At 35.0% G+C, this 12,994-nt stretch overlaps 1 protein-coding gene across 4 annotated transcripts in view; it reads right to left on the bottom strand.

Annotated features, from left to right (window-relative positions):
- Positions 1–2,590: 2,590 nt before the first annotated feature.
- SNX13 (sorting nexin 13) overlaps positions 2,591–12,994 on the bottom strand; it is a 65,084-nt gene continuing 54,680 nt past the window's right edge. For 3 of the 4 annotated variants that reach the window (XM_041418234.1, XM_041418233.1, XM_041418236.1), the window contains 6 exons: positions 11,878–12,039; positions 10,620–10,691; positions 9,602–9,747; positions 7,768–7,836; positions 6,530–6,642; positions 2,591–6,155 (listed from right to left, as the gene is read on the bottom strand). In XM_041418234.1, coding sequence (XP_041274168.1) covers positions 5,908–6,155; positions 6,530–6,642; positions 7,768–7,836; positions 9,602–9,747; positions 10,620–10,691; positions 11,878–12,039 — 810 coding nt within the window. In that variant the 3' untranslated portion in view covers positions 2,591–5,907. The remainder of the gene's footprint in view (positions 6,156–6,529; positions 6,643–7,767; positions 7,837–9,601; positions 9,748–10,619; positions 10,692–11,877; positions 12,040–12,994) is intronic. The other variant, XM_041418235.1, reaches the window with a different exon arrangement.

The following is a 12,994-nucleotide window of genomic DNA, read 5'->3' as shown; positions in this document are numbered from 1 at the left end:
TGAGTACAAAATGTTACTGTTTGTTTTCTAAGAAATGGGTTAATAGACCCACTGTGAGAGCCACATCTTTCTCAGTTAGGTAAGGGATCACTTGACTTGGCATTGAATAAATAAATAAATTTTAAAAGTTTATTGTTAAAATAATTTTAAAGTTATTATTCTTAATAATTAATCATTATTATTTAGAATTCCTCTTATTCTTATTATTGCTTCTTATGGATTCTTTTCAGCTGTAGTCCACAATACTAGGAGAAAAGTATTACGACTGTCAAGCCAAGAGTCCACCTACACAAGGAGCCCTCTATCCAGTACTGCTACACCCCTGAAGCTCAGGATGATACACCCTCTAGAGACCAGAATATTCTTGGCAATAGCAATACCATTGACAGAAAGTAAAAAAGGATGGATATTATAGCAAGTACAACAGCACAAATGTTTCTGTGTGGAATCACTCTGTATCACTCAGGTGCTTCAGCAAGTTATTTCAGTGGTGACAGCCCCATGTGTTGGTTCTAGAGAACTCCCGTGAGTTCTACAGATTTCTACATGCTGCACTTCCCTCATGAGCAGAACAGTGAGGCTCCAGCCCATTCAGAGGCACTTACCACAACTACTCACCACTAGCCTCAGCAACACTTAGAACACACATGCAATAAGAAGAAAATAAAATACTTTTCCTTCAGATCCACAGGAGAACCATGAGTCCATGTTTTCTTTACGTGGTACTGTACAAAGTCAGCAAAACTGGTCAATTTCCAAATGCATGACATCCCAGTTTCAAGTTTGCACTGATACAAGACAGAAGGACATTGCATGGAGGTCCTATCCCTTTTTTCCCCCAGATACCCATGTTTTTACATTAGACATAAACAGGTCTTGTTTGTTTGCAGAAATTATGTTTGGGATTAATGGGATGCCAGTGTTTTAAATCAACATAGATAACATAAAATTGACTAAGATGTGAAACTTTTTTAAACAGACTGTAAGGGAATGCTTTGTATGAAGTTCTTGATAACAAAAACATTGCCTTTCATAATCAAATTCCAACTTCACTGTCACACTGAAAAATAACAAACCTGTAGGGGAGATGACATCTGCAAAGTTTTGTACTTACCCTAATACAGGCTGGCTATTTTATGAAAAAGAACAAAAGAAGTGAAAGTTCTGGCTATTCTGTGCAGGGAATTATACAGGAACTTGCAGAACTATATTCCACATGCTCCAAATGAAGAATGTTCCCAATTCAAATAATTTTTATAATCTCTTACCTAAAACTCTCAAAAGTTGGTAACAAAAAAATTTCACCACTATCTCTCAATTAAGTTCAGAATTAACATGTTTTCAGAGCTCAAGCTGAGAAAATTCAGCAGAAAAACCTCTAAAGACTACTTTGGAATCATATTTAAAAGTGTTATGGTTAGAAATAAAAATACAATTTTTGAAATCTACATTTTTTATTTTCATTTAGTACGTATTGACTGCCAACAAATTCAGTATAATCTTGTTCTCTACTTAAACCAAACCTCAGAATTAATTAGCAGGCTAATTCTAATGTGCCAAATGAGAATTCCAGCTAGCCCTTGCTGAAGCAGGTATCAAATTATTTAACTGACCCATGCAGATTACCCCAAACCCAACATGCCATAGTAATTAAAGACATGGCAAATATCTCAAATAACTGGGAAACAGTTATATGAGACATCTGAATACAAAAGTAGGCAAACATATTTTGGGGAGGAACACATACTGTAGTGGTGTATGTGTTTCAAGTGTTTACTGAAGATTAGTTTATTTTGAAATACATACCAAAAGTGAACTAATTGTTTTCATGACATAATTGGCCTTCTTCCAAGAGATAAATTATGGAATTTGTAGTCATATTAAGGAAGATTGATGCTGACACAAAAACTTTAGCAATCACGCTACATTAGACATCAAAACCAAAATTAATAATCTGCTAGGCTGAAGATTTAAATAAACCACAGACACATATAACCCTCAGTTAGCAAAGGGCAGACAATTTTAAGATGTTTTTAAAAAAATAAGCCTATATTGGAGTGTATTTTTGCCATGAAATTACCCTAGGACAACAGGTTCAACAAATAAGAACTTCTAATCAGCTAGTAAAATTCCTGATATGTGTCTATATCCTGCAGCAAAAGTGGTAAACACTTTACTCAGGGGCCAAAGAACTAACATCTCTCTAGCTCAGGACATCTTTTTGATGAATGTGAAGCAGCTGGAATAAACAGATCAAGGGTAACAATTGTGATCCCATGGTAGACCCAGCTGCTGCAAAAATAAACCCAGGGGGAAAGAGTCGAAGATTTAAAAAACCTGCAATATAAACCCCTCTTACACCATACAATCCCATTATTTCTGCTTCTTTTTAAAACACATGACTCTCTGCAAACACTGGTCAAAAATTAATGTAAAGATTATTTTGTTAGAAGCAAACCCAGTTTATAAAACATCAGAAAAACTTCAAAGAATGGTTACTTTATTTAAACACTAGTAGTTTTATCTTTAGCAACCTTTCGTACCTGCTAGTGAGAAAGTTATGTGAAAAATAAATGGAGACTCATACTAATCCTGTTAATACTTTATTAGTGTAATTTTTTAGCTTTCTATTGGACAGAACATAAATGCAAACTCCAAAAAAAATTCAGAGTCCTCTGCCATTCAGTAGAAGTGACCATGGCAGCCCATTTCATGTTCATTCTTTGTTACAGAAACGAGAGGAGGGGGAGGGGAGGGGAAAAGCATCAATAGAACAATTAGGCACACAGCTGACACTTACTGTACAATGATATGCACAAGTAATTTATAACAGCTCTATGAGTTTATGAGATGTGTTCTTCAGATTCTTCCCTTGTAATACATGAGCTTTGCTCAGGAGAGCAACGATCATTGAGAACAAAGGAATTAACAAAGGAGTAACAAGTAAGACTTTTAAAACAAGTCCTTAAATAAACTAAAGTAACAACAGAATGCAGAATTGTTCACCTGAGAAGACATTTTTAACCTAGACTTCAGAACATTAAAAATTCATTTATTTTACAGCTATTCAAATACACATGCATTAAATGAATATATTGCACAAAATTAAAATTTAGATTGTGGAATTTATATAGTTTCATTTTGGTACACATTCTGGTAGCACTTAAAATTAACTGTTTAGTTCTAGCAAACACCAGCAGCACAAGCTTGAGGATGAACCAAATGAAAAATTCAATTGCTTATTTTCTCTTAAAAATAATTAAGGCTAAAACAAGTGCATTTGTTGACAGTGGCACAATTTTCAGCGGCCAGTCACAGCACCTAAAGGCCAGAAGATACACCCAGACACTTAAGTGCTGTATATTAACATTCAGTTTTGGAGACTTCCTAGGATAATAGGCTGCATGGGTTGACAGCGTGGGTACTTCAAATTGTCGACAGGAAAACCTTTTAAATAAAGACACATACAAACTCACTTTAACAAAAAGTGCTCATTTCTGATGGTTCTTGCCAGCCAACAGGCACCACTGAATTAGGAAGCCACATTCTGTAATTAAATACAGAAGACAAAACTTCAATACATATATACGTATGCACACATGCGGATATAAATGTGTGTATAGGTATATGTAATAAATTTATTAAGTAAAATGACTAGTAAGTATGGTGTATTATGTTTAGTTCACATTCCTAGAGATATTATTTTATTTTTGTACAGAAATGTACCAGATAACTAAAAGAAAAAAGAGCCAAATTTGTATATTATCACTATCCTGTTGAAATTTTTCATTGTACCTACAGATATATAAAAGGCTCCACAGATTTGACAAGACAGTATTTGAACTTCCCACTTTCATACTGCTTAACAAATTTAGTGACTTAGAAGACATAAATTAGATTTGGTAGGATTAATGAGATATTTACTGTATCACTAAGAACAACTGCTGAATGATATTTCATCCGTCAGATATCAGTTATGCGTGAGCACCCTGACAGGAAGATACAGGCATGTAAACAATAGGAGCTGGCTATGTTGATTACTTCATACAGAACTCAAGAATTTTGTTAAATTCAAAAGCATTTAACCATCACACTTCCACAGAACCTGCAGAGAGGAAGGGAGAGGGGTTCTTCTATATTTACCAAGTTGTCTTCCTAGGGATTACAAAAGAAAGGGATTTAATTTACAGCATTTAGTTCTGCAAAAAAGAAAAAAACAAGTGCACTTGAGCCCATGCATACTGTATGAGAATGTTAACAGTACAATATGATCATCATTAAGTAGTATGATAAAAGGCTACATTTCATTAATAGAGTCCATGAGAAAAATTATCTATATAGAAGTGTCAGTCAATTTAATGAGGTCCTTTGAGAGCCTTCTATCTTGTCTCAGAATGCTTTCATTAAAGATCGATGTTTCTCTCTTGCATAAAAGGACCATTTGCTCCCATTAAGACACAAATTACAACAAGGATCCTTGGGATCCTTGATCCATAACTGTATTTTACCCTGTGTTTAGTGTTCAGAAAAAAAAGGGACTCTAAAAGACTACCTTCTATTCACTCAAGACAGTGCTCAAACAGTCGGGGACTATGAAAAAGAAAACACAAACTGAGATATGCTGTGGCCAAACAGGATTTTTCAAATGTTACTGTATTTTTAATCGGACAGAACATCTCCCATGAAACTAAACAGATGGATGTGGGGCCTTGATGTCAAATTTTTATTAAAATTTTACACTATGCAAAAAATAAAAAAATTATTTAAAAAAATATTGTTGTTTTATTTCCTTTTTATTTTCATATATACACTGAGATGCATTCAGAAATTTCCAAGTGTTTGCATATGACTAATGAAATCTTTTACCTGTGAGGAACCAAGTAATTCTAACATTTTCCCATATGAGGCTTACACACTAAAAGGTAAGGAATCTTTCAATTAAGTAGGACATAGTTCTTTCACATCCCAAAAATGCTCCAGATTTTAGTGGGGAGTTGTGTGTAAACTGTGTCTTAGTGCAACTTCCTCATCTTCTAACAGAATATCTATCCTCTTTGAAACATATACTCCTTTCCTTCTACAACTAACAACTTGACTTATATTCCAATAGACCAACTGAACATAAATATGATGCTCCTTCTCCACTTAAGTTACATGCAAAATGTATGCCAGGTGCTGTAAGAGCAGCATATGGCCTTTAAATGCTACAGAATAATCAGAATAAAGGGTTTGTTTCTACTGCACCTCTGCTTTTACTAAACCCCCCATTAGATATAAGGTTAGTTTAATTTTCAAAACATGAAAGGTGATGCAAATGTGGCATAAAAGCCACCTTACCTCCACTTTTATTCAATAAATGTACTTTTATTATGGGGCTGTAGCTATTTCTCCCTGCTCCTATCAACCTGCTATTCCACAGACTGCTTTTCCGGTTAATTCAGCCTTTACAGGAATGTTAAAATAGCCCTACAGAGCCTCAACACGTGTAACGCCGAAGAATTCCACCTGACTCTCACACATTGCACTATCTCCCAGTGCCAAAACAGCCTTTTCTTCAATTGTATCACCACAGTTGTGCTTTACTTGGACAATCTGGCACTTTGCATTGCTGGCAGAACATCGACTCAGGAACGGAAGGGATCAGCATTCTGATATACTGGGCCAGTTTTCTTCCCAATGTTGCATGAAGACGCACCAAATCATTTAAGACACACAAACCATTCTGGTCGTGGTTGAACTACAAGTGAAGATGAGAAGATCCACAGGTCTTACAGATGCATTAATAATCTAATATGTGACACTAGAAGACTGGTGCAGAAATGACGGCATGTGAGTTTGAAGCCCCAGAGAATCTGCCCAAGTAATTAATCCTGGACAAACAAACACCAGCTTAATGGATTTGAAGTGTCACCTTTTCTGTAATGAAGGCGCTTGAGTAGAGTGTAGTCTCTGCTTATACCTCTGCATTTGCTTTGACCTTGAATGCAGTTTGTGGAACAGCTCAGGGAACTTATTTTGTGGAAATAAGGTTTCTAGGAATCTCTCTAGAAACACATACACCATTCTCTTATTCAGCTGACTATGCTGGAACATTTCGAAGACCCGAAGAATGCCTTTCCGCGTCGTCTCAGCGCCTATGATGTGCTTCAGTTCATCTACAAAAACAGAAGTCACACAGAAGTTTAAGCTAAATTCTAATTCCATGTTAACAACAAACTTAAACTGAATATTAAGTCTTTCAAACTATGTAGCCTGAAATTCGAGGTAACAGTGCCTCTACACAACATGACTAAACTAAAAGTTCTCTTACATAAGTGAGCATTTCTGAAAATTACTTCACTCTTGCCCTACACGTGTGGAAACCATGTTTGCAAGAAATTGTACTGGTTTGGAACACACCCATTTTTTAAATACAGTTCATATATCAAGGTTTCTTTACAGTACTTAAAACAATCAACAAGAATACTGACATTAATTTCGTAACAATATGTGGTAGGGATTATTCGGTTTTAATCCCAGACTCACTTACCTGGCATTACCTCCAGCAATTTGGTTTTCCCTGCCACTCTTGTTCTCATTCTAATAGCTTTGTCCCTTCGTGGAACAGATTCTGCTAAAATGCCGTTGGGCCAAAAAGCGTCTCTGTAACAAAAGCAAATCTGTCAAAATACATTAACATTTTATCAAATGAAAAGCTCTTTTAAATCTCTCAAGGCTATCTCATAAAATAAATACAAGAAAGTAATTTGCACACAACCTAACACACATTTCAAGTATCAGGAGAGGAAAAAAAATGAAGAATGATGAAGAAGATGAAGAAATCAAAAGCAAGTAGCACAATATACTCAACCTATCAGCAGCTACCATATACTTTTTTATTACAGGAATTAGAAGAAATGAAATTTTAATAAAATAATGCAAATCAAAACAATTCAAATACCACATAGTTCTTACATAAAAGAAGCCTAAGCCTTGCTTTTACCAGGCTTTATTGCTACTGAGACTCTAGGTCTATTAATTGCTTCATCAAAATTTTGACACTAGCAATTACTTTCAAGAAGCTAAAACTGAGAATAAATAGTTCCAGTGTAGTAGAAAGTCCAGTGCAAAAGACATGCCTCTAATAAGCTGCTTTGCCTCAGTGAAAGCCGATTTTTTTCTGAATAAAAAGTACACATTCTTACAGTTTAATCAAAGAATAACAGTACACTTGTAAAGTATAATCCTTTGGAGAATACATTACCCTACTTCGACTTTCGCCCCAACAAAAAAAACCTCAAACTATAGGGGAAAAGTGTGTAACACTTTCTCAACACCAATGTAGAAGCCATTAAAACTTTTAGGAAATTGATAGTTTCAAATTCAGACTTCAGTTCCATTGTATCTATCCAAAGTGAAACACTATCTCAGAGCTAGGGCTCTTTCAGCACTGATTGTTTGCCTTTAAAAGCAAGGCACATACGTGCCTTCATCAAAGCAAACAAGACATTACATCGCTACAGTGATAAATGATGAAATTTCCAAGTATACCTGTACGCTAGCTCTTCTAGACTGGTTGACAAATTTTAAGGTAGAGGAGAAAACTTAAAAATACTCTTTTCCATGTGACAATTGCTTTCTCTCACTTAACGTGTAAAAAGCAGTGTATGATCCAATTGTATTCTGGAGAATAATAATTTGCTCATGTAAGAGGAAAAGAAAGACATATAGATATTAGACATCAATTGGTGAGTGCTTTGTATTTAACATCTGTGATAAAAGACATACCTGAAGCGTTTCACTGCATCTGCTACTTGCTCAGGAGATGTCATCCAATCAACATGATCAACTATTTTTCTAAAATCAAAGCAACAAATCTCTTGTTTAATTTTTAAAGCAGAGAACCCATAAGTGAAGCATTTTAATGAGCACTCTAGGGAAAACAAAGCATAATTTCAACTTTCTCCAACTCTGTAAGTAGGTTCTATAATACTGCACAATGGGAAGGCAAACACTGATTCTCAAGATAGACATCTAAGTTCACTGATCACTCCCTAAAGACAAAGCTTTTTTTTTTTTTTGGATAAATATATGATAATGAAGTTGGCTGCAAAGCTGCTGTTGCATTTCCTGTCAGCATTAGATAACTGGTTTGCTTGTAGAGCACTCCCCTTCACGCTCTTTATGGAGTAGTCTTAAGTTCTGCTTCTGTAAGCAAAGGACTTACTCAGAATCTCAAAATACTTGCTGTAATGTGTACAGTTACTTCACAATCCTTAACAGGAGATACAGACTGGTAATTCATCAGGCCTTCATTCACCAACCCATACACACAGCTCTATATCCAAACTAGGATGCTTACAGAAATGATAGATGCATCTGTGTATCACCACAATCCCAGGACTGTTTCCCTAGCCACAATTTGAATTTAGTTTTCTAAGAAATAGAAAAAGATGATTTTTCTGCAGAATGCTATTAAATCCCAAGAACGTGCCAAGGGAAGGTATGACTGCTGACCAAAGGAAGCCATGAGTATCTGAAATGGCTCTAAATGCACAAGCAAACCAGTACTACACTACAGTCACTTCTGTAATAAGGAAGCAGCAGCCTGTGCAGAAACTCTGCTGCTTATACTACTATCTGGAAACAGCAAAAAGCATTCAGAGTTGTTCAACAGGGCAGCATGTTCTTAGAAGTACAGTTATCCAGACAGTTTTCAACCGGCCATAAGGAATTACTTGAAAAATACCAGTGCTATTTTATCACATGGTTACCTCATTACTGCTACCACAAGTTTGTATGTTTAACAGTGATGATGAAAACATCACAAATATAATTGTGAAGGGTAAAAAGAAATGATACAGTGACAAATGTCCTGAAAAAAAATAAGAGGAAGCTACTTCTCACCATCTAGAAATTAAGTTTTTGATTCATGGCACTAAATCGAAAGTAACAATGCAGTTCTAAACATGTATCTTTATACTTGTTCACATTTCAGAAAAAAATTATTAGAAGGCAAGACTGGAAAATGTATCTTTCTAAGCTGAGGGCAAGAAACATTACTTAATTAGCACTATTACCTGGCTTTGCATTGGCATGAATAAGAGTACATGTGAATTACAAAGAATATGAAGTGGCCAAAACAGACCCCATAGGAGTCCTTTTCCTTTCCCACTTCCATCTTTTAAGTGTGAGACCAAAAACTTAACACATCAACTCAGTTCACATAATTTGAAAGTGCCACTGTATCATTTGTGGCATGAAAGAGATGTAAGCAGAAATAGTGCAGAAAATAATAAATAATATTAATAAAAAAAGGTATAGTGGTAAAACAGGACAAAAAGCATAAATATTAAGTTACATTCACAGAAACAAGAACACTTACATGTGAAAGCTCTTTTGTAAGTTCTCCGGCATGTAAGAGTTACTAGAATTTTTCTTTCAATAATGTTTTGTGTTTATCCCCCATTTTACACCACTTTTTCACTTAGTTTATTGATTTTCTCTGAGAAGGAATACATGCAGATTTAAAGCATGATAATTTAGTATTACCATGAAGGATGTATAGACAGATACTATACAGCATCACTCACATCATTGCTCTATATAAGAAAAGCAGTACCTATTAATTGTGTCACCATATGTTGCTCTAATAAGTTGCTGAAGCAGATTTTTTATATTTCTTCTTAGCCACTGATTTCTCTCCTTTAAATCAAAGACTTCATCCATAAGTAGGAGCATTACTCTCAGCGGAATATTGTCATCCACCTGACCACCAAGTAAAAGAATAAACAGTAAATTTTATTTCAGTTCAAGAAAGCTGCAGTTTTAGAAGCTACTTTATCTGTCAAATACTTTAGTATAAGCACAACCATGACAAACACTTTACTTTATATTTTACTGTAATATGAAATCTTCCCTAAATCTTCTATAAAATCATTGGTAGCAAAGAAGGACTGAAAATTAAATATAAAACCAAATACACTGAATTTTTAAAATATGACAAGAAGAAGCAGCTATTTCAAAAGTCAACAGTTATTACAGAAGTTGAATAAAATTAACACATGTAAGTATGTCCTAAAGAGAGACCTCATCCCTGATCTTTTCCTGGTTGCTGTGTTTCCAGCTGCCTCACACAAAAACTCAAGAAGGAGCTTTTCTTGGGTACCATTTTCTTATGGATACTAAAAACATTTCGCTGACATTTAGCTGCAATGAACTGCTTTTTACTTAGGCATTATTGTAACCTGCATAACTATCCTGTGCTTTTATGCCTGAAGATTAAGAAAAGGATTGTAATTTTACTTTTTTCGTAGATAATGTTACACAGAAAGGCCTACAAAAAACATGTTGGAGGGAGAAGAGAAAAAAAAATAATGAATGCCCCCAGCCCTAATACACAGAAACAGTAGTACATGCACTCTTCACAGTTATTCCAATCTTGTGCAAACCATTCCAATGATAGCAAAAATATTAATTTTAAAAGGAAGTATGCAAATTTCTTTTTAAAAATCTTAGAACTGTTTTGAAGTGCCTGGTATAGTGTCAGATAAGAAAAAAGTGTAGCTCAATGCAAAGTAAGTAACAAATTTGTTTGGTTGTAGAGGTGTCAACTTTGAAAGAACAAATGTTAGACTCACGTTATCATCAATTGGTGCTGCAACACGGCAGTGGTCAGGATCTGAATAGGTTTTCTGCATCAGAGGTGGCACCTACAATAAAAAAGGCTATGTTAATGAAAGAAAAAAATACTTTAGAGTACAAATAAATAAGAAAAGGTTTCATAAGCAGTTTGGTTATGAAAATATAAAACAACAACATTTTGTTAAAAGTAACTGCAAACTAATATATACACTGCTGTGGATAAATACACAGCAGCTCTTTCACCTTGCAAAATAAAAAAATCAAGTCTGTATACATTTCTGTACAGCTACCAAAATTCACACCACCTTTAAGACAATTCACATCTGATTTATCAAGTGCCTAGTGCTTCAACTGGAAAATACCTAAAAACTCTTATGAGACTGATATTTCTTTTGATATTTCTTCCTGATCTTAACTCCTGTCTAGCGAGTAAAACTGCAATGATATTGCGAGTCACACACACACCAGGGAAGTTACTAACAATGATCAAGTCCAGAGACAGTCATTTTACCCTGCAAGTAATTAAAAAGCCTCACATATCCCCCCAGGCCCAGATTTATTATTCCCTTTCATGATTTAAGGATTAATTCACCCATCTCAGCTGCTGCTCTACATCTGCCATATATAGCACAAAATAGAACAACGCCTGACCACAAACCTTACAGCTATGCACAGAAAGAGGAAGAGCAGAGAAACAAAGGGAAGATGAACATGTTCTGAACATAACTATTTTCATACGACTTTCAAATTGCATATCATGCTACCATTCCTCACCTCTAAAGTATTCTATTTTATCAATGTAAGAGATGAGGGAAGATGGCAGGAAAGACAGAAAAAAAAATTTAAACCAGAATTCAGCAAGGAAAAAGCAGAAAAGAGGTTATCTCCTTATTCTAAGTTTCAAAATATATGGGTTTTTTTTCCCTAACAAAAACAGCAGATGCAGAAAATTAGCTGATTGAGAATGGTTGGTTAAAAAATAAGCCATGAATCTCATGTTCTTCTCAAGTTACTTCACCAAATTAAGTGGAGAACTGTAACAATGTGTAGATGCCATCTTAAAACATGCTACTTAATTGCAAAGACCTCCATTTTTTGCAGTAAAATCATTGCTGAACCTTATTAAAAGGTGCAGGTACAAAACAGATTGGCTGTGTTTAATGACTTGACTTCTATATAACATTACTTTCAGCGAGCCAATAATGACTCTTCTGTCAATTTACTAGGATGTATTAACCACCAGTATTTTCTTACCTTGAAAAATGACTGCTTTATGTCTTGTCCCAATCTCTCTGACATTTTACCCATGTTGTCTGACATTTTAGTCATTCCCTCTGCCAAGCTGTCAGGGATAGACTTGACTGCATTTGATACGTTTCTCATAGAGTTACGCAGTGGATTTACAAATGTGTCCATCTGAAGGGGAAGATGTTTAACCAGAATTGTATTATCTATGAGGACACCAGCATATTAATAAACTATGAGAAGCATGGCACAGAGAACAATAACATAGTAGTTGTTCTTACCAGTCCAATTACTTAACTTCATTACAGAATGCAGAATACAGCTTTAATTTTACTTCCATTTATATTTCTCATTTGTTACAGCCCTACTGCAGCTATTTACATCTTTCAACAGATGTTTTCCTGAGTAATTTTCATTTCCCATCCCTTGGCTTTTCTTAGCTTAAATTTATTTTCCTTTTCTTCTCTATTCAATACCATTTCTCCCTTCCAAGCTTTCTGCTTCCAGATGTTTCAATTCTGCTTTCAACTCTTCATCTTTGCAACATACCTCTCCTAAACAGCACTGGAATAGTAGGTATCATGGCAAGTATAATTAAAAATATAAAGTAGATTCACAGAAACTGTTACAATTTTTCTTTCAGTATATACTCTGAATTCAGTCCAAACAAAAGCACAAATACCAGAGTAATGCCCTTTAAAAAGTTATGCTTATGAAGAAACTTGTAAGCTGGAAAACACATCTTAGTCAATATAGAAACCTTGATAAATATTTAACTATTTCACTGTTAATTATTTAAGGAATATAGGCAGGACAGTAACTTGAGCTGACAATAGAGTTGCAGATGCTTTTTATATCTAAATTGCTTAAACTTTAGAAATGGCTACATTTGCAAAGCAGATGCTCACACAAACTGAACAAAGAACCACTTGTCTGGAGACAGGTCTGGTGGCTTAACAAAGAGATTGCAGAGCCCAGAGCTCTGAATTTGACCAATGACTCTGGACGGTTACACCTAAATACATAAGAGGTGCTTTTGAAGGGAAATGCATATTGTGTTTTGCACTGAAGAGTGGAAAGCATGGTAACAGCAGCAAACACAGAGTAAAGAACTGAAAAAAGGAAT

Source organism: Onychostruthus taczanowskii, unplaced genomic scaffold (assembly GCF_017590055.1).
Source record: "Onychostruthus taczanowskii isolate IOZ18803 unplaced genomic scaffold, ASM1759005v1 scaffold59, whole genome shotgun sequence".
Classification (NCBI taxonomy): domain Eukaryota; kingdom Metazoa; phylum Chordata; class Aves; order Passeriformes; family Passeridae; genus Onychostruthus; species Onychostruthus taczanowskii.
The sequence above is the reverse complement of the archived record's forward strand: the minus strand, read 5'-3'. Positions and strand labels throughout refer to the sequence as shown.